Source organism: Megalops cyprinoides, chromosome 25 (assembly GCF_013368585.1).
Source record: "Megalops cyprinoides isolate fMegCyp1 chromosome 25, fMegCyp1.pri, whole genome shotgun sequence".
Taxonomy (NCBI): Eukaryota; Metazoa; Chordata; class Actinopteri; order Elopiformes; family Megalopidae; genus Megalops; species Megalops cyprinoides.
In genome coordinates this window covers 12521886-12548092 of record NC_050607.1, presented here as the reverse complement: position 1 = coordinate 12548092, position 26207 = coordinate 12521886, and the positions used below count along the sequence as shown (strand labels likewise).

At 42.2% G+C, this 26207-nt stretch overlaps 2 protein-coding genes across 2 annotated transcripts; both read right to left on the bottom strand.

Annotated features, from left to right (window-relative positions):
• Positions 1 to 1363: 1363 nt before the first annotated feature.
• LOC118772105 (toll-like receptor 6) lies at positions 1364 to 3886 on the bottom strand. The gene has a single exon (XM_036520368.1). It carries the CDS (start codon positions 3861 to 3863, stop codon positions 1446 to 1448), a length of 2418 nt encoding a protein of 805 aa, XP_036376261.1. The 5' UTR covers positions 3864 to 3886; the 3' UTR covers positions 1364 to 1445.
• Positions 3887 to 8318: 4432 nt separating this feature from the next.
• zgc:136858 (uncharacterized protein LOC678543 homolog) lies at positions 8319 to 25408 on the bottom strand. Its single transcript, XM_036520326.1, has 18 exons — positions 25219 to 25408; positions 24688 to 24802; positions 23357 to 23531; positions 22056 to 22167; positions 20999 to 21105; positions 20590 to 20716; positions 20041 to 20161; positions 19059 to 19144; positions 18073 to 18206; positions 17922 to 17981; positions 17184 to 17247; positions 16776 to 16870; positions 15339 to 15467; positions 14809 to 14923; positions 14214 to 14351; positions 13222 to 13388; positions 12457 to 12539; positions 8319 to 8923 (listed from the first exon to the last, which is right to left on the bottom strand). Exons 1-18 carry the CDS (start codon positions 25286 to 25288, stop codon positions 8716 to 8718), a joined length of 2106 nt encoding a protein of 701 aa, XP_036376219.1. The 5' UTR covers positions 25289 to 25408; the 3' UTR covers positions 8319 to 8715.
• Between the last annotated feature and the right edge of the window lie 799 nt (positions 25409 to 26207).

Sequence of the window (26207 nt, the reverse complement as noted above, 5' to 3'; positions counted from 1 at the left end):
AAATTACGGGGACATAACAGTAGGTGGAGACACATCCTGAAAGTATGCATAAATACTTAGTATGAAAATAAGGTCATGTGTCAGTATGGACAGTTGTCATAATCCATTTGTTCACACCTCATTGGCATGGTATTCAGAGCGCTTCTCAGACTACAGCATTCTTTTTTATCTTCTGCTGAATTAATTCTGTTTTCAGCTGCACCAACAGAAGCATCACACAAAACAGATCTGAATTTTTATACAACCTCTGTGGCAAATCCAGCCAAAGCCTGTGAAATGTCAGAGGTCAACCTAGACACACAGTATTATTTTGGTTCTTGCAGATCTTTTCCAGAATACATACATACAGTACAAACATACATACACATATACATACACATACACACACATTTGTTTTTTACCCTTTGAATCCTTTCATGTTGTTTAATGCCACATAAATTGCCTAAAATAATTGTATTTTTTTCCACATAGAGGTGATTTAGAAACCTTCCGTCTCTATGGTTACTAGACAGTCTCCTCAGCATTCAAAGGAGTGATACAGATAATCTACCTATAAACTGTTCTATTATATTAAAATAAACTGCAACAATTGTTGAAGAAAGGACCTGAATACATTCCACGAGTTTTCAAAGATGATGTAACTCTCCTTCTATGTCTGTGGACAATACTTAAATGCAAGTTTGATCAGTAGAAGTGGCATTTTCATGATTAAAGAGCTCTGTCTTCATTAGGGGTGTATTTCACACAGTACATTTTAGCTTCTTTACCTATTTGATGTTGTTTATGATGCCCATTTTTAATTACTTAGTATTCCTGGTCGTAAAAGCTGAAATTGTTTACAGAAAGAGATTATTTACAGATGTTAAATATACCTAGTTTTTAAAAAATATTTATATAAACAGATTGAGGTTAATAAATACATTTTTTGTAATACACTATAAAATGACAATAATGCACATTTATATATATATATATATATATATATATATTACCTGTTTTGGATACATCTATTAATTTATATTATGTTTATTTTTTATTATAATGTATATTGATACACATTAGATTTTTATGACATAACCAAACTGTATACTGTAGAGCAGTTATCCTCTTTAGAAATGTGGACATAGGGTATAACATTTGTATAAACATAATTTATTTACAAATATTTTACATGTAAATAAAATCACCAGTGTACACAATTTTATCTCACAGAAAATGCAAAATTAAAAATTATTATTGTGTATCAACAGGTGAAAGAAGTCCACTGTGTTATTTAGTATTAATGAGGTGGCTTCATAAATCCCTGATAAGTTGAGCTATCCTATGCTAGACCTGCTCCACTCATTCTGTGGTTCACAAAACCTCAATGTCCCACCACTAGTATCAAATGCTAATAAAAATCTATGGTGTCACATGGAACAGCTGATGCCCATGAGGTAACTTGCTCAGTCTCCGTGCGCCAGCAGGGGGAAAGCGTCCACTATGTCTGTCGCCACTTCCTTGAGGATCATGCTTTTGTCTGCTGTCCGCAGCATGGCCTTCAGGCTGGCCCAGAAGACCTGCTTCTTGCGTTCTTCCTTGGGCCACTGCAGGTAGGTCTGCTGCCTGAGCAGGGTCCTTAGCTTCAGGAACTTCCTGGGGAGCGAGTCGACAGGGATGGGCTCCAGGAGAACGAAGACCAGAGCATCTTGCCGGATGCTGATGGACCGGTGCTGGGCAAAAAAGAGCTCGTAGTTGCACCACTCGCTCTGAACAAAGTTCTGGGACAGCACAAACAGTGTCTTGTAGCTTCCCTCCACGCAGTTTATGATATTGTCCAGGATCCATTCCCCGGGAACAAAGTCCCGCTCATGGATACAGAGGGACAGACCAGCACCCTCCAGGTTGGGAACCAGCTGAGCATCAACCCATGTGGAGTCGTGCTGGCTGTAGGAGATGAAGGCATGGTACTGCAAGGATGCCTCCTGTTGCCTGTTGGCTTCCTGGTAGCCTCTCCGCTTTACTCTTATCCACACCCACAGCATCCTAGTGTACCAGACTCCATCACAAGCGTAGAATGTGATACCCAAGACTGCAGCAATAACAACAACTACAGGCACTGCAATGGAAGCTTGAAGCCATGGATGACAGGATAATTTATCTGGTTTATACTCTTCTAAGGGCTCTCCAGCAAATGAGGGAGGGGTGCTGCATGTGTAATCCAAAGGCCAGTCAGGAAGCAAGGATTTATTCAAGGCTGTAACAAACCAGTACGAGTCACAGCTGCAGCTGAAGGGATTGCGACTTGCTTTGAGTTCCCTCAGCCCAGGAAGACCTGTTAAGGAGCTCTGGCCAATGGACGTGATGGAATTCTGATCCACATGCAGAACAAGCAGTGTTGGAACACGAAGATCGTCCGGGAGGACGTGTATGCTGTTGGAGCTCAAGAACAAGTGTGTAAGATTGGGAAAGTTCAAGAGGACCTCTCCAGTTACAGTGGTTATTCCTGTCTTTGATAAACTGATCTTTTGGAAGTGGGGTGACAGGTACTGAAACACTGTGTCGCCTAGGTTATTGTTGCTGAGGTTGAGCTCTGTCAGGTGCGGCCTCCAGGAGCACTTATCCCTCAGCATGATGGAGTTGAAGCTCAGGTCCAGTGACTCCAGAGCTTCCATCTCCTGGGTCTTCCTGGAGATAAAGGCCAGGTCAACGAACCTGTTGTGGCTCAGTGAGAGCTGTCTAAGTGATGGGAAGACCTTGGTATAAGAGCAAGAGGGCCACCAGAAGCCATTGTCATTCAGGAGGTTGTCTGACAGGTCCAATATCTCCAGTGATGGCATGGCAGAGATTAGGTTACAAGGGGAAATGTTCATTCCAGTGCCAGAGAACTTAAGGTAAACCATATGGTTAAGATCAGTGACGCTGATGTTGATCTTGGGATAACTATACTGATAATGGAGCACCTGGTCGAAGATAACTGATCGAATGCTGACTGTGTGGTTGTACCCTGGCAAACCAGAAAACTGAACGCCATCAGGTGTGTCTTCATTGTATGTGATGTTCACAAAAGCAAGTTGTTGGGTCTGAGACTGAAAGATGTATTTCAGTACCTTCACCATAACAGAACTATTCATCCAGGTGTCCACGAATGTTATGTTGTTCAGGGATTGCATTTCTTTTAGACCCTCAAAAGGATCACTGGAGACATTACAAAAATGTGGGAGGAACTTCACTAACCTCACTTTCTTTGCTCCTGCTTGGTCCAAGTCCATCAAAATGGTCTTAAACATGTCAGAGCGCTGGCAAAATGACAGTCTGAGTGTTACCACATGTAGAGATTTCAGCTGAGCCAATGAACCTGATTCATAGCTTTGCAACGGAGTACCATCACCTAAAGTAAGTCGTTTTAAGGACGTATTCCTCAAAGATGCAAAATCATCAACATTCACCACAACAGCATTTGGGCTCCCAAGTGAAAGGGAGCTAAGATACTGCAGATTCTTGAATGAACTTCCAAGGGAATAATGGTCATATAGGTTACTTGATATGTCAAGAACACTGAGTTGTGGCAAAATTAAGTCTGGGATGGTCTTTAGGGAGTTGTAGGAGATATTGAGGACTTTAATCCTGGTGTTGTTTAAGAAGGCTGATGGGGAGATGTATTGAAGTCTGTTATGAGTCAGTTTCAGGAAACAGAGGTGCAGAAGACCAGCCATATCGTCATGGTTAAGCATGTAGATACTGTTGTAGGAGAGATCCAGGTATTGTGTGTCTTCAGGCAGGTTGGAAGGCACGTTGGTGAGATTGTGGTGAGACAAGTCACTTTGACGCTTTCTGAAAGTGATACAGTTTTCAAGTCCCTCATCCTCATTTTTCACAACCATGCTCTGGGCTGACAAAACCACAAGGCATAGGATGGCAGTGACTGAAGACAAGGTAATCATGCTGCAATGTAGAAGATTTCACTGTCAGAGAATGTGATCATTTGTATATGCAGTTTAAACATGAAGATACATTCTGAAAATCTGACAAATATGAATTAATTCATGCACGTTTGTCTAGGTTGCTCTTTTGAAGTAATGTATGACTAGAGAAATCTGAAAGGCTAATGTTACCTTTGAGACTAAACACAACAGCCATAAATAATCCCATTGGTCTCATGAAAATGGTGCACATTTTGATTTTGCTGCACTAATTTCAGGCAATGTTGCATATCAAAACGAATTAGTAATCATCTAGGCACACTAGCTTTGAAATGACCAAGTGGCTCAACAAATGCTATCTCCATATTTCGCCACAGAATAACAGAGAATGAAATGGAATAAATCTTCATGGAATAAAAACACAAAAATAAAGTATTTCCAATAATGATAACAACAACAGAAATGACAACAACAGTAACAAAAATAATGCAACTCAAAACAGTGACAATGCAGTGATTTACCTTAGCAGAATCTTTTAACAATCTTTGGACAGTATGGTCAGATATGGCCTTCTGCTGCTTTCCGAAGAAAAAAGTCAGCCTTTTTGCTGAAATTTTCAGACCCTGGAGATGATAGCCGTGAGAAATATGCCTGTATTGTGGTGGCAAGTTGTTCAGTTCCTCATTTTTACTCCCGTGAAACTTGGGCGTGTCTTAAGACTGCTCTTACTGGAAATCCCATCTGTGTGAAAGTTTTGTCATGGGTTTGGACATTCCTAAACAGGTCTGTTTACATTGCCTTTCAAAACAATAAGAGGTTATTTCGAGGCTTTAATAATGCACATTAATGTATGCCGACATCTCATATACATCTCATATATATATGCTGATACTACTACTATTAGTACTGCAGTTGCTTATCCAGAGCATGTTACTTAGCTGACATTTTTTGTCACTGTTTTTATGATATTTACTGAGGTAATTTGGGTAAAGTGGCTAGCCCAACAGTGCCACTATTTGGAAATAAACTGTCAACCTACAGGTTATAAGCCCTGTTCCTTTCCACTATACCACACTGCTGCATTAATTGAGCATCACATATCATAACTAAAACACTCAAAGTTCAGATGCTGTGCCCCACCAGGGGATTTGACCCAGCAGCCTCTAGGTTGTAAGCCATGTTCCTTATCACTGTACTACATTACTGCACACAGTAATTCAGCCACATCTTATCTGGTGGCTACAGAAGTTGACCTAGAAAGAGCTTCACTTGCACAGCATGTACCCCAGCTCATGAACCCTGATCTCTCACGCCTTAATATTGTTACACCGAACAAAACAATAACATTTGGTTTCACAACCACGTGGTCGAGGAACATATTGCAATACCGGTTATTGAAGCGTAATGTTTACGATCAATAGCAATCCACATGTCTACATGTGGATGTTAATTTCTATGTTTTTTAAACTTGTCCTACCTGAGCAGGGATATGTAGTGCTAATGAACAATAAGCAACCCATTAAAATTGTATATTGAGACATGAATCCTAATTTTTGACAATGCATGGTGAATTCTGTTAAGTGCTGATCTTAGATTGCAAGTTTGTTCAATTAGAAAACAAATATAAATAGGAAAACAAATATGGTCTTCTCAGCCTCCTTTAAAACCCCTCCCTAACTTCTATTCCCATCAGAAAAGTCCACTGTATTTACGTTTTGGGACTTTTAGCTTTTTGCAAAGTTCCTAGTCCACAGTTAAGTGGTTTAAAAGAGGAAATTCACCCGTTTCACTCTTAGCGATGTGGCAAGATTCGTCAGTCATTCACTGTTACTTTACTTTGCTATGTGGATACTGCACCCCCAATCACAGTACAGTTTATGCCATTTACAGATTCACCAGTAGTATAAAACAAATACAAACAGCTGGGATAACAATGTGAGTCATCATGCATGCATTTATCCAATATATGTCTCATATAACAACATATAAGATACATCAAATAATAAAACATGAATTCTGCATATTGTCATGCACTGGTGGAATTCAAAAAACCTGACCGCTGCTGCAACTCATTAGCATTAGCATGTAGTGTCCGCTGTTGCATTTACATTTAGAGTGATAACATTTTGGTCTAACCTGGTTATAAAGTATAATAAATCATTTGCGTGTGTTCAGCTACATCCAACGTAGATTTTCAAATGAAATAAAAGCCCTCTGTGTCCTGCTACAACATGTTAAGATTTGGTTTGACTGGTGTTGATTGCTTTATGTCCAGAATTTTTAAATAAAATTTCCTTGTGCCATGCATGACTACACATTTTTGTTAAGCAACAAAAAGGAGAAGAGAAACAGTATCTCAGAAGACCGCTGGCAGTAAATAAAAACTCACCAAAACTGCAATAAAAAGGAACTTTATTGAAACATATACGCGTCTACGTCTATTTGCTGATACTTATTAAAATCTGATTTTATAATTTTTCCTTATTAACAGCAGTATGCTTTTAACTTATCTTCTAATTAGAAAAGAAAAGAACGTTTTAGTGTAGTAAAACCTGCATATACATCTGCAAAGCTGAATTTAAATATTCACAATAATATACTACACTGTCAGACATCTGATATGACGTGATTTTACTGCAATGGATTTTCTGCTAAAATCTATGTAAGATACAGTTGTAGAAATGCAAAAATAGTCTTCAGACAAAACAAGAGATAACTCATTGCAGTCTTGGTCAGGTGTCTTGCAGACTCTGAAAAAATCCATCTGTAATAAAAAAAAAGCCGAAAAGTTAAGGTCTTGCAGATATTTCAGACAAAGAAATCTTGAAGATGCTTTTTCAAAAACACCTGGCCTTGGCCTATTCACATTTCCAAGTTTAATAATCTGAGATGTAAAATTAACCAAATTTTATTAATCTGAGATTAAAATTGCCAACATGTCGCTATGCTGGGGGAGACTCCTGCTCAGCTGTCTTCGTGTTTATAACATGAACGTCAACATATTTCTCAGTATGAAAATGTGATCTGTGAAATCGTAAAATCAAAAGACACGAATTGAACAAGGAGTGATACCCGTTTGACGGGAAAGTCCCTTTAGGTTGCAAGTGCCGAGGGAGGTGTCGCAGGTGTAGAGCCCGAGGCAGCCCGCGCAGTCCGTATAAGATGTGCAACTCCGTGTCTGGATGCCTCTGCAGCCGTACTGCAAACACAGGCAGAACATTTGAAACAGCAAAACACTAAACCTCATGCATCCTCATCTGTGCAAACCAACCACAAACCTGGATAAATACAAAAAGATGGATTATGTTATTGATGCTTTGATGTAGGAAGGCTCACCGTGTCTGAGTTGAATTGACCATACACGTGCGTCTTGTCCCGGTTAAACTTTCGATGCCTTCGCCTGACACCACCGAAGCCACGTCTTAACTGGAGATGCTCGGCGTCGATCGGGTCAAAAGTGCCGCTAAAATACCCATCTTTGTCTTGCGCTTCTTCGACTGGACTGGGAAGGCGTGGTACCCGCTGTTTCCTCCGCAAAAGTAAATCATACCGGGCGCCAAAGTCACTTGGCGCACGAATCCTGGCTATCCCTGCAGTGCTTGCCCCGAATGTCTCTTCAGTGCTGGGCAGGATCAACAGGAGCACATAGGAGCATCGCAGTAGCGACAGATTGTTATCCATTGCAACTGACTCAAAAAGTGAATGGTGTGTATTCATTCCGTCCGAACAGACTGCTTATAAACCTCCTCCACTATCCCGCCTTTGTCTAAGGATTACCGCTGGAACGTTTGTCTTCCACCACAGGAGACCGTCCATCTATCTAAATACAAATCAATCAAAGTTTACTTATTATCGCACTCTTTGCAAAGACACTATGGCACAGAAGGAAAAAACACGTCACAGGTCTGGAAAGTTTGATCAAATGAGGGTATGAGTAATTATTGACTACCTCTCTAACACATTTACTTTTAAATGAACTTTTTGGTGACCCCAGACCAATGTGAATAACTTATTACAATACTTCCACATATAATATATGTGTATTTATTGTATTCTTTGTATTTTCTTTTGAATATCAACATTCTAAAATTGTTTTACCATCTATCACAGGAATTCAAATTTAACTAAATATTTACACCTTAAATTCCCCTTATCCATTTAAAACCACAGGGGAAACAGGACAATTTTAAAGGAAAGGAGAAACAGCCATGTATACATTTCTTAAACTTAGTGATGCACATTGAAATCTAAGGACAGCAGCATCTCTTAAGTGAATGTGACACAATGAAGTGGAAAACAAATGATTCCATACATCCATGAATCCAAAATGATCATTTACAAATGTCAAACACACAGCTTAGTTTCGCTTGCTACTTAGAAACTTAAATAAGCATCCCTTTTGAGCGTATGCACCTTGTATATCTTCATATAAATTTGCTGTGTCTGTAAGTATATTGTAAATACAATGCCTAGGTAGTGTGTGTGTATTGTCCATTTATGTTAATTATGTTGCCTTGCATTGAATGTGGTGGCTGAAAGCACTGATAGGGATTTCAGCCTTCAGATGTAGTGGCCTGGGACTTTCCAAAGGCATGGAGTCCACCAATGTCATACAGAAATCACAGGAAACAAAGGTTGTTTCCATTTCATACTGTCGAACTTGAACAATCGCCCTAATTTGGTCATAACAAATACAGCTCCTTGACTCATACAAACAGACAATATAATAATAACAAAAGAACATTGTAAATAGAATGTTGTGCATCTTGTTTCCAAAACTCTTATTGGTCCTTTGTGGAACTGGCCACCCCGGTCATTGGTCCATCTCTTCTATCCACCAGAGGGTGGGCCGAGGCCAGTCCTGGGTGCGGACCTCCTCCAGGTTGACCATGCCGGCGCTGAGCGAAGGTGCGATGGGGTGGGGGGACGCTAAGGATAACTGCGCTGCCATGAGCCCCAAACGCACACTGTCATCTGTGTTTCCACCCTGAAGGATCCCCGCCATCAACCCAGCAGCCAGGCTGAGGAGAGATAGGAGGTTGTAGGTTCAAACCCTGGATAAGATACTAATATTGCAAAGTACTTTACTTGGCTGTAATAATATGATGGTCTAAGTGTGTTACCACAACTGGAAAAACACACAGCAGGTATATATTAATAAATTAATAGTCTGAGACCTCAGCCATTGTGGGTTACAATAATGGTTTGTTTTTTTTCTAGTCACATCAGCTTGCCATAATAATAACAAGAAGACAGGAAGAACAAGAGGAATATATTAGTCACACAAGATTCAAAATGGGATCAAATCTGTTGTGGTGGTTTCTGTTTCAGAGAGCAAAAGCGCAAACCAAATATGCACTGAAAAACTATTCAGTATGTTAGCTTTGTCATTTATTTCACTGCCAACATTTCTCTGGACCCCCAAGCAACTCATGCCACTGCATTTTACCTACTGTATTTGTTATGCCCTTACTCAGCCCAGGTGAAAGCACAGCAGCTGTTCAGGTTTTCCCCATAAATCAAATGTAACTGTTTGCAATTGCAATTTTCCAAACTTTTGTATTATATCATATTAGCAGGGACAATCCCCCTCCCCACCATTCATAAACAATCCATGACTGCAGGGTAGCACCTGCTTCCCCTTCCTGTGGTCTCCCAGGGTGATGGTGAGTGTTTGGTATCCAGGTGTAGGCCTGGGTGAGATAGTTTCCACCCTGGGTGATGGGAGAGGCACTGGAGTAATCTCCTCTCCACAGGTGAGGATGATTGAAAGCCTGACAGGAGATGACTGACAGGCTGAGGGAATGATGTGTCCCTCTCACCCCATTCAGATCTGTTTTGGTGGCATGCTGGGACATGAGGGTGTTGTCTCCAGCCAGGTGGGGGTTGGCTACACAGGGTTCCTGACAGACATGGCTGAGTGGGGCTTCACGTACCCCATGAAGGGTGGAGTACCATGAGCTGTCAATCACTGACTTGTGAACCAATCAAAAGATGCCTTTCCTCAGCAAATGCTTTGATTGGTTGAAATCAGTGCAGTAAGTAATTTGTTGTACATTGTAGCTCCACCCACTTTGGGGTTCATGAGGGCTCATTCATCTATCACAAGCAAAATATCCTTGCATGGCTGTCAAAGGCACATCTCAATTCTGATGTATAACCCCGGATGCATGGTCACATGAGCTTAAAGAAGTGTGTGCAATACTGAGTTTCTCCATTAAATCGAGATAGTTATCATTAATAATCAATCAGTGAGTAGGTCTATACAGGTAGCTAATTGAAGAAATTATCCATAATGTCAACAATAGCTAGTTTTAATTCACATACTGAATATTGTGTGCCACTGAGACTGATTAACAGGCACCTGACGCTGCCCACTGATGTCTCCGACATAAAACCTCTGCAATCCTGAATATGCGCATTTCCTAAAAGCACACTCTCCTATTACAAATTCATCTCCTTCCTTCCTGTGTGGTCCACATGTGTGTGTGTGCGTGTACAGTACATTTACACCCGGGTGCACTGGAAGGAATACATACATGATATTACAGGTGCAACATCAGGTCAGATAATAAGTGAGCTCAGGTGATGGAGATGGATAGTTTGTCCAAGGTGCGTGATGGCTGCTGTATGCTCTGTATTTCCTCCAAAGCTCAGCGGGTGGGCAGTTTCTGCCGTATGGTACCTCCTCCCCTGAATCTTCTGCTAACGATGATAAATCTCTTCTATTTAGAGCTAATGAATTGCCGCTCCACAGAGAGACCCGAGGTTTTAAACATGTTTGGAAAAACAGGCAACTCCTCTTTTGTCCTCGTTTGCTATTTTGGAGTCGGCAAATTTTCCAAGCTTCACATTTCTTTACATTGAGAATGACGTTGATATATGCTACCGGCACGAGCAAACCACAGTCATGTATATATATTACAAGCATTACGATGTGCAGTGAGTTTGTAACTGATGCTGATAAAATGCTGCAAACAGAAAAAAACCGCTGTGCTTCGCAGACTTTGTAAATATCAACATTCATCAAATATAAAATGCTACTGCTGTTTTCATTCTACTCACTCATTCCCACTAATTCTAGCTGACATTTCCAAAACAACATCCTACCCCCCAAATCTTCACTAAATTAAGAACGTTTTGGTAATTACAACTGATGAATCCACCCCATGGCTGGAAATTTCGCTTGAACTGAAACCCTGAAGCTGTCTATGAATCAGCACTTTCTGACCAGTGAGCAGACTGGATTGTAATTCAAATAAAAACAGCTTTAATCACTTCTGATTATAGTGCTATTCACCATACTTCACCCAAAAAACTGAGTCATTTTTATTTGTGAACTAATTTTTGTGCTTTGAACTGCACTTGACACTGATGTCTACTTCTGCTTTTTGCTCTGGACAAAGCCACCTGCCAAACATGAGAACAACATTAACTTGGTAACCGTGTTTGGTATCCTTGCTGCTATGGAGTGTGTAGTTATGAGGGACACGGTGTTTCCAACACCGCTGGATCAGACCACACAGGCGTAAAGGCATCACAAATAAACAGACCTCCAGGATGAGGTGAACCCTTTCAGCACGGAGAGATGAGTGAAAGAGTGTCTGAGCTCCTCCGCTCACGGCTTCTGCTGTCGCTCTCTGAAACTCTCCAAAGACTCCGGCCCAACAGCCCTTCAACACCTCATTTACACACAAAGCTTTCCATAAGCCCCACACGACATCATCTGTACCGAACATCTGTCTGCACTTTGGTGCTGAGGAAAGCGCATAAATAATACAAAGGGTTTAGTCACCTAGGATAGCCAGCCTGCTCTGTCACTCCCATTTCCCTTTCATCTGTGTTTGTGTGTGTGTGGTTCACGGAGCGTTTAAGCATATCTGTATGTTAACTGCCTTTAATGATAATGTGGCTGTGTTGTTCCCTCACCTGAAGCTGCCACTAAAACTCCAGCTGCTCCAGAACTCAATATATATCAGCACAAAGTGAAAAAAGACAGAATCAATAACAAATTTAAGGCAGTATTGTGTTTTATAACAACGTACATAACCCTCCTTTGTTTCATTATGGTTTAGAAAAAAAAAACTAAAAAGAGAAAATTGTCCAGGAAAAGACACAAACCCCCCCTTAAATGCTATTGATTGCTGGCTTTAGTCTTTATGGCTAAACTGAACAGACCTCTTGGTCTCTTGCTGCACAGTTCTAATACTGAAAAAGACGCAATGAGAATAAATAAAGAATCACAGTAAAATTCAACTCCTGGGAGATTGTGCACATACAAGTTATCATTGCAACCGATTCTTCCATTCCAGTTTGTCCAATAATTTAATGACCCATCTGTAGACATTGATAACCAAAACATCATGGTTCTGGAGAACCCTTATCATCCAGTGTTAACAATACAGAAATATCTTCTTTCAGGTTGTAGTCCTGGTAACACTAAGCAGAGAAACAATTAAGTGGCCGAGGCAGTGTTGCAATGGGTGATTACTTGGATGGATTATTTTGTAGGAAAATTCATGACCAATTCCCCCATGCAATCCCCAATATTTACCTGTCCCCAGCTCCTGAGACGTTCACGATGTCCCCTGGGTTTAGGGCCATTGCTGGGTAGTGGAGGGCACACAGCTTGCCTTGCTAAAGAGGGAACAGACATACACATCCCAGTCATGCGGCTCTTACAACAGAGGGCTGTACCCAGAAATAATAACAAAAGAAAAAATATTGGTTTTTGGAAAATTAATGTTGTCTGTAGCAGACTAATTGATTCCCATAAGGAATGTGGTTTCAATTCTGCCCCTCTAGAGGAAGAAATTTTTAAGGTGTCTGTTATGTCCCATGCCATGCAAAATCCATCAGGGAAAAATGTGGGTTTTTTCCAGAACATTGCTGAATGGTCAGCAAAGTCACCCTGGATAACAGAATCTGGCACACAGTGCTGGGCTCTACTTTACCTAAAAGCACTGAGGGTGATGGGAATCACCATCTTTGTTGCAGATAACAGTAATACTGATGATAACAGTAATACTGTTGAAAAGACAGGGAGGATCAGTAAGTGTAGACCAGGCCTTTTAAACCCCGGTCCCAGAGGGCCACAGAGTCAGCAGGCCTGTGCTGCAGCCGGGCACTCAACCACCTCATTGATCTAATTGGCTTGATTGAGTCGATATGGCCTCCCAGTGGAGCTCTGAGAGTGTTTGTGGTTTAATGAGAGCTGGGATGTGGCCCTGCAGGATCAGAGGCTGGGTGCACTGCGTCCTGTGATGTAGCAGCACTGGTAGTGAGGCGTTCGGGGTTTAGGGACGGGCAGCGCCCTCACCCGTCTCCGTTTCCCGGGTCGCAGGCACACCGTCCCGTCCTCGTGCTCCCCGCACACCAGCACACCCGTCGGGCCCAGTGTCACCACCACGCACTGCAGGTGCTCCAGCAGGGGGCGAGAGAGAGCCGCCGCGCAGCGCAGCACCTCCTGCGGGTCGCCGGGCAGCTCTGTGGCAGAGAGAGGGACCCCGTTCACTCCGTCACGCCGTTCACTCATTCACTCATCCACCCTGCGCAAACACCCCCCACTCCTGCTCGACCCTGTTCAGACTCGCCCCGTATCCAGGCACCCCCCCACGAGCTGGATCTGGATGCAGGTGTGACGTGGGATATAATGGGATACCGCCATGATAAAGGGAGGTGTGTCGTTACCTTGGGAACCCAGCTGGGGCATTGGGCGTTTGAAAAGCAAAGTGATGAAAATGTGAACTCACGCTGCGCAGTGTTTTGCTGTCTCCCGCCGCCACATCCGAAACAGAGGTTATTTAAAGCGGATGGAAAAAACGATGCAGTATTGATTTTAGTCAGGTGTGACATGAAAGGAGGCATGGTATTAAGCACAGCACCGGGTCTGGTTTTAACGGCAGGTGGGACAACCAGTCTGCTCTTGCAGCCCCATGTTTACGTCTTTGGTGCATGGAGTTACACATGCAGGCCAGAGTGTGTGCTCCGCTTTAAAGTATGACCCGTGTGACCAGCTGAACTGCACATGTAGCAATTTTGTTTTGGCTAAAAAGCCAAACTTTGTAAATTTCAATGTAAATTGAATATAAATTCCCGCTTCTGCTCTGCAACCAAACTAACATTGTGCTAAAACTATTCCTGTGCAGATGCATTGGTCTGGCTGACTAACTGGACTGGTGCATTGTCACCCGAATCTTCACAACCCTTATCTGCACTTGTGAGCAGAAACTTGATGTGTATCCGTTTCTCAATACATGTGCATAATTGTGAACTGTTCATGCGCAGATGTGTATTGTCACGGTTGTTTACCTGCAGGTGTTGGGAGGCCCAGTGTCTGGTTCATGGTGCGTAGCTCCGCCAGGTTGGGAGAGGTGTAAGTCAACGCCTTCCAGCTGTGAGACAGGAAGGGTTTGCAGGCCTTGTCTGCGTCTGTTGGCTCATACCACACTGTGAACACAACGCAGACACCACTAAATATTTCACACCTCCAAAACACTCCACACAAATTGACAACTGCTCTTTAAGAACTACTAATAGCTTCTCACTTTGACATAATCAATTTCTAACATTGTTAACACAACATGACTAAAAACTACTCTTGGTTAAAGATAGACATGAAATCTGATCATTTGTCAGTGGAAGGGAGATGTACTTACAGGTATATATCTATATGTCCATATGGCATGTATATCTGTTCCCATTGGCTAACTAAATAATCAATTGCCACTAGCTGAATGGGAATCTGTTTTCATTGATGGGTTGAGGACATGAGTTCACACTGCCTGAGTGACCATCCAAATAACTGAATTAAATATGGTGAAGAAGCCCCCACAACCCATGCATTTGGCTTTACAAATTTTAGTGAGAAGAGCTACATTTGCAAAAGTGATTGTGGCTGATTTACCTGGGATAGCGTGCTCCATGGCGAGAGAGCACACATAATCAATAGTGGAGACTGGAATGTTACCATCCAGACACACCAGACGGGCTGAGGACAGCTGCTTTTCAAATTCAGAAACCTGAAAAAGAAGGCAGATGCCACAGGTTTTGAACTTACCTCTTATTTATAGATCAATATTATTTGGATGATTTGAAAATAAGTGAAAGTGGCAAATATAGACTGGTATTTGTGGGGTTAACCTAGAAACTAGCTGGCACACTTCCTGTCACAGCAGAATAATAATTTTGGTAATGTAGCAATTATTTGGGTGTCTACAATGTTCCTGAAGAGGAACTGTGACATTCTTTTCACAAGTTGGATGGCAGACAGCATGACCATTTACTGCACATTACTGGATTCTGCTAAATCTGCTAAAAAGTCTCTACTTGTTTACTTGCTTCAGGGATATAGAGACCAACAAATTCCTGAGCATCTCAAGTACTGAGCAGAGCAGTGAAATGCTATCCTTTCAATGCTACTGTTGACACACTCACATACTGCGCCATGATTCGCTGGTGAATATCCATGTCGCCCAATCCCAGGCTGAGCTCCCCGCTCTCGGTGATTACAGCACAGTAAGTTGCAGTTCTTTGCTCCCGTATCTTAGCAACCCCACTTGTGTTCTCAAGGAAAAAAAGACAGCCAATGCAATTCAGGGACACTTCACAACAACTTCAAAATAGCAGGTGTCGGTTTGTTTGAGGCCATATAACAAGAAATCTTACCTAGGCTGAGAACAAGGACCACATTAATATGATTGAAGTTTTATTTTAATGCAGTATATGTATGCTGGTGTCTTTGTTTCTTATTTCTTACATCCTAATAAGCCTAAAACAATCAATCTGAGCTGATTCTACCAGGAGGCTAATGTTTAAAGCTTTTCATGTAACTGGCACAAATTGACAGTTTCGGTGGCCTCCTGGGTGGAAGGCCCACTCTAGCACACGATAGTTGTGGGATACTACCAAAAACATATGCAAACAATGTCCGGTTCTTGTGCAGCAGACATACCTGTATGCAAAGCTGCCTCATGGCTCATTTAGGGTAAGCTTGGACACGGCCTGGCATGTCAGGATACAACATCTATTCTGGGCCAGTAACATGAGCAGAATCTTAACACTTGCGACACACTGTTTGGAAGCACGGTCTCCTGTGTTTGGGGAACTTACATGCGATGCTGGCAAGCACTGAACACGTCTCACCCTCTTGTGAAAACCCTAAATTAGACATGCAGTTCTCCAATACGCTTTCTTCTGTGTGGTGAGCAGAAGGAAGCATTTCAGAATTCTAGTGTCCCTGGGTGACCTCCGAGACATTATAAAGAACTTTTCAGCGGTACTCGGAAATGGGTATGACATTCACAACGTCACATCATCGTAAACAGGACGCCGACATTTCAGATAAGGAGGGATAGACCAAAAATAACAGTGGCAGACTGAGATCACATGATGCATTCATCAACAGCAGGTAATGTCTCAGGAAACACTTTCATGGGTTTTAAAAAATGAATCCTGCATTACACAGAAAGAAAATGAGAGATTTATTGCAAATATAACCAGGGCTTAGATGTATGCTCCTGAGAGTATCGAGAGATTAGAGGTCTTTGACTTTCCACATAATTGACAGCTAGGTGCTAAATTGCTTCTGAAATATTGTATGCACATACTAATCACTCTAAATCAGGATATTCTGAAGGTCCTTTCCTGGAGCCGGAACAGCAGCTTTAATTAGCTGGAGCTCAATAATGAGGTGTCTGTTTTGACGTCGGCGTTTTAATTACAGACAAACAGTTTGGGATGTCTTTCACATACTCACACACTCACACACGCACACACACACACACACACACACACACACACACACACACACACACACACATGCGCACACGCGCACACACACACACATACACACACACACACTCACATGCTTACCATGTGCTTGCAGTAACTCAGAACAGCATCACCGTGAGAGTCGGCCCCAACAGCCGAAATGAAGAGGGGCCGTTCACCCAGTCGACTGAGGCAGTCTGGGGAAGAGATGCATTCTAGGTATCAGATGTGCTTTCAGCTGTGACAGAAAAAATAATTTTTAAACAGAAATAATTTAAACACTCCATCCCATTGCTCTACAAATATCAACACCAGTGCTATAACTGAATTAAACATAACAAATACTAGACAGCTCTAACTAGTATCTGCATATTACAACTTATGGGCAAGACTCATTTTCATGCCACTGAATGACTTGCAGACAACTCCTGGACTTGTCTGTGCCATTATTATACAAATATTATTATGTTTATTATATAGAACTGTAGAAATACAATACTTAGACCAGACCAGCAATGTTCCTTCCTACCCCTCCGAATGACTGGCACACACTTCCCGGATTGGTTTGCCCAAACTGCAGGTGAAAACCAACATTATTAGCAGAATGGAAACACCTTACTTGTGATGCAGAGGAATACTACGCAAGGTTATATGTGAACCATTTGCACACTAAGACCTGTGGGTGACTTCCTGTCCCAAACTTAATTTGTGCTTGAATCAGAACACATTAGCACTCTAATAGGAATAGAAGACAAGAATGTCATTACAAACCGAAAGTAATGGCCTAAGCTCCCGTCAGAATATGGAGGATGAAAAAAACATCTACGGTGGTGGTGCACAAAGAAATAAATGTTAAATTTTTTGCATCAGTATTTCACTTGGAACCATGAGGTTAAGAAGAGAACATTAAAAATTCTGGAGTTTGAGTGCCATCTAGTGGAAAAATATAAGAATGTGTTCTCCATATTTTAAACCACCGCTTCCAGCTTCTAAGGAACAATAACCTTGTGCCTTGTAATGCTGAACATTAATGAATGCCAAAAGAATTTAACTAAGTAAGTAAATATAGCTGATATTAGTATTATAATTATGTTTGATGTGGTGCTGAATTCTGCCAGGAGCAAAGAAGAGATCTTCACCATTTGCTTCATGCAACAACAAAAGATCAGTGCCCCTTGTCTGACGTGCTGTGATGAATATTGTAATCATACCTAATACACATTATTGCAGTTGACCCAATGTACTCACCAGCAACTTCTGTGTTTTTCCTTTGGCAATGAAGTCCACATTGATACCACCAATGACAACCTGGCATGGCATTACAAAAGAACAGCTCTTAATTTTGCTCTTCATATTTGAAAGGGAAGTGCATTTAAACGTGGGCCTGGGAAAGACTCACGGCCTCGGGGTGAACTCGGGTTTTCTGCTCTTTGAGGCGGGGTGAAGCGACACTCCTCTTCCTCCTCTGCTGTTCAGACAGAGCACAGGCGATCTGGCTGCCCACCTTGGCATTGTTACGAATGAGGGCCATGTCTAAGGGGAACGGGGTTAAAGGAAAGTTGCCACCAGTGGGCTACTTTGTCAGGTATCTCCAATTTAGGAATGGCGTCCCACAATGCACTGCAGCCCGGCTTCTCTTTCACCTGCATCTTGGTAGCTACTGTGAACAGGCCGGATGTCATGCAGAGATGATGGCTGGAAGCAAATTGCAATCAATTAGGAACAGCCTCCGATGTGCTTGCTGATTGCTCTCAGCATTCTAGGGAAGTGAAAATGTGAGTCTGAACAAAATTCTGAATCACTGGAGGTTGCAGACACCCAAGACTTCTATGCCAGATGGGTCACGAGTTTGAACTATGGTCAAGGGAACATCTGGAGACCACAGCTGTTTAAAAAGTGACAAATCTATGAAACCATTTTGACTTGAAAATTCAGTGATAATTTATGTACTAAAAATGTTTTTTTAGATGTGGCTTATCATTCAATGTATATTATATATTTTTTCAGTGATTTGTATGGACATGTGTAAGGCAAACAGAATGTGCTTGTCCTTCATAACAGCAGCAAGAGAGGCCATTCCCCACACTGTTAAATGTTCAAACATATCTGCTCCTTTTCTGAAACTGCAAAACTGTACTGACAGGAAAAAGCAGAGGCTTAAACAATAGCGATCTGGAATGTACCAGGGAGGTGGCCTCCCACACAGAAGCACTCAAGAGCTCTCAGATGTGGTCACATGACAAGAACTTTGTGACGCGCCAACGTGTGGTTGGAGCACTGTAATGTGGTAACATTCCCTGTGATGTGGCCACATGATCAAAGCACTGTAATGTTAGAAGCATACTCAGAGCTGTCTGATGTGGTCATGTGTCATCAGAAGGATACTGGCCTGGAGGGATTTCCCCTGGGTCAGCTCATTGACCCTCTGAAGAATAAAGGGGGTGACATCTCTTCCTCTGACACCCTTTGCACTGTGAAGATTTTGAGAAGACAGTATATGAGAGATAATCAGCAGACTGTGTGCAGCTCAACGACCTTCACTTTCCAGTAACATTGCTGTACATCACTCAAAGACCGCCTCTGTGACCTTTATTGAATATATGTCTTCTTGACATCAGAGAGCAGTGATTCAAATGAAATGACTACCTAACAAAACCGATCACTGTACCGAACGTCCAGTTTTAGCTGGGTCACTAAATGTACCCTGTGCAGCATCATGATGTGCTGGTTGCATTCCATGGGATTAAGACACTTTAGCAGGAATTTTCGTTGTAAGTGCTATAAGAATGTGTGGATGACACAAATCAAGAGTTTGGCCACACTTTAAGAGCTGTGTCCAGCTGGTTCCACTGAGGTTCACTGCGTTAGTCAAACACCTTTAGTTTAGTGAAGCCAGTATCAGAGGGGAGTTTCTGTCTGGGTAAACCAAGCCAGTGTGACCTGCTTTGAACCATGATGAGACGTGCCAATGTGCACCAGGCTTTTCCTGCGAATTACTCCAGCATGTAACAGGGTCTTAATTGCTCGTAGCAGTAATGTGTACTCTAGCCTTAATTGTTAATAGTACCAGTGTGTAGCATAGCTTTAATTTCCCATTACACCAGTGTGAACCATACCTTTAATTGCCCATTACACCAGCATGGAACAGGGCTTTAATTGCCCATAGCACCAGTGTGCACCATAGCTTTAATTGGCCATTACACCAGCATCCAAGAGGGCTTTAATCACCCATAGTGCCTGTGTGTGCCATAGTTTTAATCCCCCCGCATCAATTTGTACCAGGGCTCCACCCTTGCATCGCACTGCTGTGTCCCATAGCTTTACCTGGATGTTACTCTTCAGTGAGCCCCAGTGTGTCATGTGTTACCTGGCCTCTGCCACTGCTGTCTGGATGGCCTCCTCTATCTGCTGTCCTGCAGCTGCATACTCCTCAGGAATGGGCACCGCCACCAGCAGCCCGCTCTGCAGCCCCAGAGACAGCATGCTCTCTGCAGACACACACACACACACACACACACACTGTGACAGAGCACCTGCTCTCCTCACACCCGCCCCGCAAATCACACACTCGCACACCGCAGGGGAACGCAGTGGACCTCTGTGAGCCAGGCTAAGACCCACTGCACGGCTCTGCTGTTAATAATGTATAAACACAGAATCTATTTTTTATTGCAAGATAATGTTACATGATTATCACACTACAAAAGGAAATCTACAACACAAGTAAGGAAATGTTTTTGCTTGTTATCAGAGAGCCTGTCTTGTGTCCTGTCTCTTTCCCATATTTTTGTGATATACGAATTTTCTTTTCTGTATCATTTTGTTTTTCAAAGAAATTTCTATTTAAAATAAGAATTTTAAAAATACTTTTCAAAGGTTTATTTTATTATTTAAAAACTAATTTTTAAATTCTTACCAATCAGTGCTGCTGCCTCTTCAGCATCCGCCACATGGTAGGGAGCAGTGAATCCGCTTTGAGGTGAAAAGAATGCTGGGAAATCCTTGGACTTCCCAAATGTGGCCACACACACGCCCTGTGTCTCCTGAAGTAAAACACGTGATGGCATTTTTTTTCTCCAAAATCTAAATAATTGAACTCATTCCCAAAGACATTTTTCTTTTCTTTCATTCATTCACTGTACAATCCCTCTGAAAGAGGCTTTCAAACCATTAATAGAAGCACTTATTCCGATGGCCTTGCAGATATGGCAGGAACTAAACTGAATTTAATCCTTTTCATTATTTCGTTGGTTGTGCTTCGCATTATGCAAAACCATAAATGGCATCAGTACAGACTTATAACTCAATTTTGCCTGGCCGCGTACCAAGAACTCCAGGGTTCGACCAATATCCAGGATGGACTTCACACCAGCCGAGACCACAGCGATGGGCATCCTGCCAAGCTCTGTGAGGTCTGCACTGATGTCCATTGCTGGCAAAATGAAGACTGTCAGTGCATTAAAATAAATCTTTCCTTAATTAAATTTGCTCGATATTTGCATGCAGAAACCTAAAGCAGCTTGACATAAAGCTGGACAGACAGAGAGGAAAGAGTGGAAAAGAGGCACACAAAAAAGCCATAATGACAGAAAAAAGCCGAACAATGGAGAAAGAAAGAGCCTCTCAAAGTAATGTAATACAGATTGCCAGTCTTAACTTATTTTACATTACATTACAGTTGCTTAGCGGATGCTCTTATCCTTAGTGGCTTGCATGGATTACAATATTTTTTCACATGCTATTTACTTACACAGGTGGATATTTACCAAAGAAATTCAGGTTTAGTACTTTACCAAAAGGTACAACAGCAGTACCTCAGAAGCAATTGAGCTGCATATCTATACAAGCCCTGCTCCTCACCACTATACCACACTACTGTTTTTAGTTTATAATCACTTTTTATACCTACAACACTCACGGTTCATTGCCTCATTGTTTCCGGTGGGGAAGGGGGGCTGTAGCCTTCAAATGAGTACAATCATAGAATCTTTGCAGCTTTAGAATTGATCTCCCCTCTGTAACAATACACCATTTCCCTGAGGCCACTAACACAATGCACTGTAGGTGGAAGCGGACACTGAGGGAAAGGCGTGAAAAGACTGAAACTACACTGCATAAGGCCGGGAAATTAAAGCTCTAAACAAAGACCAGCCCAGCTAAAACACAGCTTTTGGTAAAGACACAACATTGTTTGCTACAGAGATGTGAGAAAGCTGGATCGACCATACAGTCAGGCTGTGCCCTCAAGCACTGACTCTCTATCAGCTGGATCAGCTTTTTGTAGACAGTGGTCAGGGTTATGATCAGGGTTGGGGGTTAGCTGGTGTTAGATCAGTGCTTTCTGAGGAGTGTCTACCCAGCAGCTCAGGGCCCTGGACTCACAGATTTCTCCATCCCGGTGCACTCCTCCAATGCCCCCAGTCACAAACACGGGGATCTTGGCCCTGTGAGCAGCAATCATGGTGCCAGAGACGGTGGTGCCCCCAGAGAGACCCTGGGTCAATACATCAAGAAGCACATTACCTGCCAGCAAATCGTTCTGTTTCACTCAAGGCAGAGGCAGGATTACAGCTTAAATCCAAAGTCTAGACATGGGGAATCCTCATGTGACTCACGCATACACACATACACACACACACATGCATGTACACAAGTGCAGACACAAACACAAACATATGCACAAGCACAGACACACATACCTGCACACACACACACACACACACAAAGCTAAAAGTCAATCTAGCTCTTAGTTGAACTTCATTTAATTCCAAAAGCAAGCACAGGCTTTTAGACCCGCAGAGACCTGCTCACTTATGAGTTTCTGCCAGTGATTAGGCTGGGGGAGGCAGCCCCAGAAACACTCTCTCTATACTGATTCCCTCACAGTCTCGCCTCCCCGCCATGCACCAAACCCTGCAACGTGACGGGTGACAACCTGGCAATAACAGAGATAATGTATGGGCGAAGCCTGAGAAATCAGAGGTGGTGGGTGACTCACCCACTCAGCCAGCACTTAGCAGCCATTTCTCATCAAAATTCAACCATTGTTTGTCTGGTTTGTGATTACTGAGAAAAATACCGGTCGAATGGGTAACAAGCCACACTCTTCCCTGCGGTTTGTGCAAATTCATCTCAGTTAAGCACAAAGTTGTCACCTGGTGCATATAAGGACAAATATATGAGGTAGGTCTGACACACAATTGGTAACTAAGACAAAATAACTGACTGGGATTACTGCATTATTGACTATTGACCACTAGAGGGATCTACAACAATGCCGGCTCAGTTGTTGGTTTTACATTATTTTTTACATTGTATTTTGTTTTCATTCATACAATTTGCTTGTTTTACTAGTTACAGAGATCTAATAGTCATTTGGCTTTGAATATACTGCTGAATATAGTTGAATTTGACTTGTGGACATGACCCTCTGAATAAAAAACCTGTGTGTTGACATTGACTTGCATGGCTGTTATTCAGAAGACATAGCTGAATGTTGAATGCTAAGTTGAATATAATTTACTTTGCTTTTTTTTTGGGGTGAAGTTCACCCACAAATGATGTGTGCCATTATCATTGTCTGTTCGACACCACCAGTGTCTGTGTGACATCATCGGTGTCTGTATGACATCAGGAATGTTGATGTGACATCGTCAGTGTCAGTGACAGCGTGCAGTGCCCACCTTACTGATGGCGTAGGGCAGGTCTCGGCGGGACACTTTGAGGGAGGCGTCGCTGCAGGACAGGAAGTGCAGCTGCTCCTGGGTCAGGCCCACATGAACCCTGCCTTCCAGCACCCCCACTGTGGCGGGCGTGGCCCCATGGGCTCTCACAATGGCCTCCACCTCCTGGGCTGTACTGAGAACCAAACCACCCTCCCGTTATCCACAACCCTGAAGCTACTCAACTGTTATTCATTTATGCATTTATGTATGTATTTGACAGATGCTCATACTCAGAGGGACCTAGGATATTAAGTATACAGTAATTATATGCCTTTGACTGGAGGCAACCAGCCTTGGCCCAGGACACTGAAGGCTCCTCTGCTGTGCATAAACAAATAATTCCATAGCTACACGGGCCTGTATACTCCTGTATGCAAGCAGAGCCTGATACAAAACCTCTGGGAGAATCATGAGCAGACAGAGGTCGCTGGTGACAGATTCCATAACATCAAAAACAAACCAGAGTAAAATATCATGCTAAGAGACGGGACACAAAATCGCCCTGTTATGAGAGCGTCAGCTGTGAGGTAGGAGCTGGTTGACAGGCCTGAGTGTGGTCTTCCTGTGCATCTCCACCCTTTCAATAAGGTGGCATGGAAGCCCCTATATAAAAAGCCTGCACATTACTCTTTTATCACTTGACCCTGTTGCTGGCAGATGTGAGGACCTACAGCAGTTTTGATTGTTTTGAATCCAAAATTCAAAAGATAATTGAATGCAAATCAAAGTTGCAACGATAGATAACAACATTCCGTCACTCTTCCATCCCCCACCTTCCCCACTGCCAAATGCTTACATGACTATTTACATCACTGTTATTTTTAACTTGGACACACATTGGTTAATCAATTTTACTACCCCTGTGCAACATATACATGCCCCCCACAGATATTCTTTTGGTGCACAACTCACTGTACTTGTAGGTAAGTATGTAAAAAGATATATGTAATTGTGTTGGTCCACCTGGGTCTATGAAGTCTTTCACCAAGCCTGCAACCCTGCTATAATTATCAGAAGATAACACCAGTTTTGAAAATGGTTTAAGTCCCCTGACATCTTGTTAGCGTATCTTGTTCCTTGTATCCAGCAGCACTCATGTCTCAATAGCAGTTACCACACAGCCAGAGTGCATGTGATAGACGATACCCTCTATCAGAAGTGTATCAGACACAAGCCATTGTACCTGTCAATCACAGCCTTTGTCACCCGACAATATGCATACACCGTTCACACCCTGTCACAATGATGGAATAGTTCCTACAGGTGTTTTCATCAGGAGTTTGCCTTACCTCAGGTTCTGGGGATATGGCATCCCATGGGTGATGATTGTGCTCTCTAGCGCCACCACTGGCTTGTTTTCCGCCAGTGCCTCAGATATAGATGGATGGACATTGAACAAACTATCTGGAAGAATATAACACATGACAGTACACAATATACAGATAGACACACATGTGGAGAAAAGTTCTCTGCTCCTCTCTATATTTAGCTTTCTTCCAAGCAGACATATGTGCTAGATATGCTCACCTACTTAAAAGCTATGGAAAGCTTTAAATATGACATACACAAATTGAAAATATATCTTTGATTTATGAAGCGTACACAAAGCAAAGCTTTGAAAATGACAATTAATTAATTCTATTTGTGATACCTGGATGACAATTCACCATTTTTTCCACTCAACTTAATAACTGAATTAATAAAAAATACATAAATAAATTAATTAAAGAAAAAAGTACTTCGCACACATCAACGGACACATACTTCTTCATTCTCACATTCATCAGGATTTGACAGAGGTATAAACTGGGTCACATTACCGTGTAGCTGACATCTGTGGAATGTTGGAATGCCATATCGCTGAAGGAACGATGACACCCTACCCAGCATTCTGGATTCCGATCTTCCAAAACAGGCGAATCTTGCGCACCATCAAGAGCAAAAGATAAATGATTTGGACATCAAATATCTGCCCATTTTACATTGCTTATCACTGGACATCAACAGACCCAAAGAAAGTTGACCGTCCTTAGGCTGAAGGGTTGATGAAAATTTACAACAGTTCAGAAAAAAAGATTCCATTTCCAAGAACCAAAAGTCCCAGATTGACTTTCTATCACTAAAGTTGCATTAGAGTTCTGCCCGAGGCTGATTGTTTTGGTCTGCAGTCAACAAGTCCAGCCCCTTGTGAATTTCATGCTCCAGTTGGTTGATACAAAACCTTGGTGTTGGTGTTCACTCAGAAAATTTCACCAGCATAGCAATGATGCCTCCTTTTTTTATCTCCAAAATAATTAAACAATGACGTTTTAATTTAGAGATGATGTCTACTGCTTTTATACATGACAAATATTCTCTTTGAGACAGATGGGAATTGATACAGACACCATTCCTGTACAGTGTACAGTGCTGAGTATTCATGTATCATATGTTATGATTAGAGTCCAGTTGCTTCACAATGTTGATAACTGTAAACAACTCCATGCATTATTTCCCTAACTATAACCACTACTTCAGCTGAAATCAATGGCAGTTGCAACTACTGCGCCTCAGTATGTGTTCTTGCCAAAATTTAAATAAAAGTATGTGAAAAACTTATATTCCCCAAAGTTTACAATGTCTCTGTCTCTTTTACTTCTTGACCTCTCCCACCCTTTTGGCCAACCGCTGCATTCATCCTATCTTGAATCAACATGCCATATGAGAGCTGAGTTAAAGATCCATTAAAGTCCATATCGGATGACCTGAAAGGTCACATAACCTTTGCTTCATCTAAGGCATAACGGACAAGAATAACAATGAATTAACA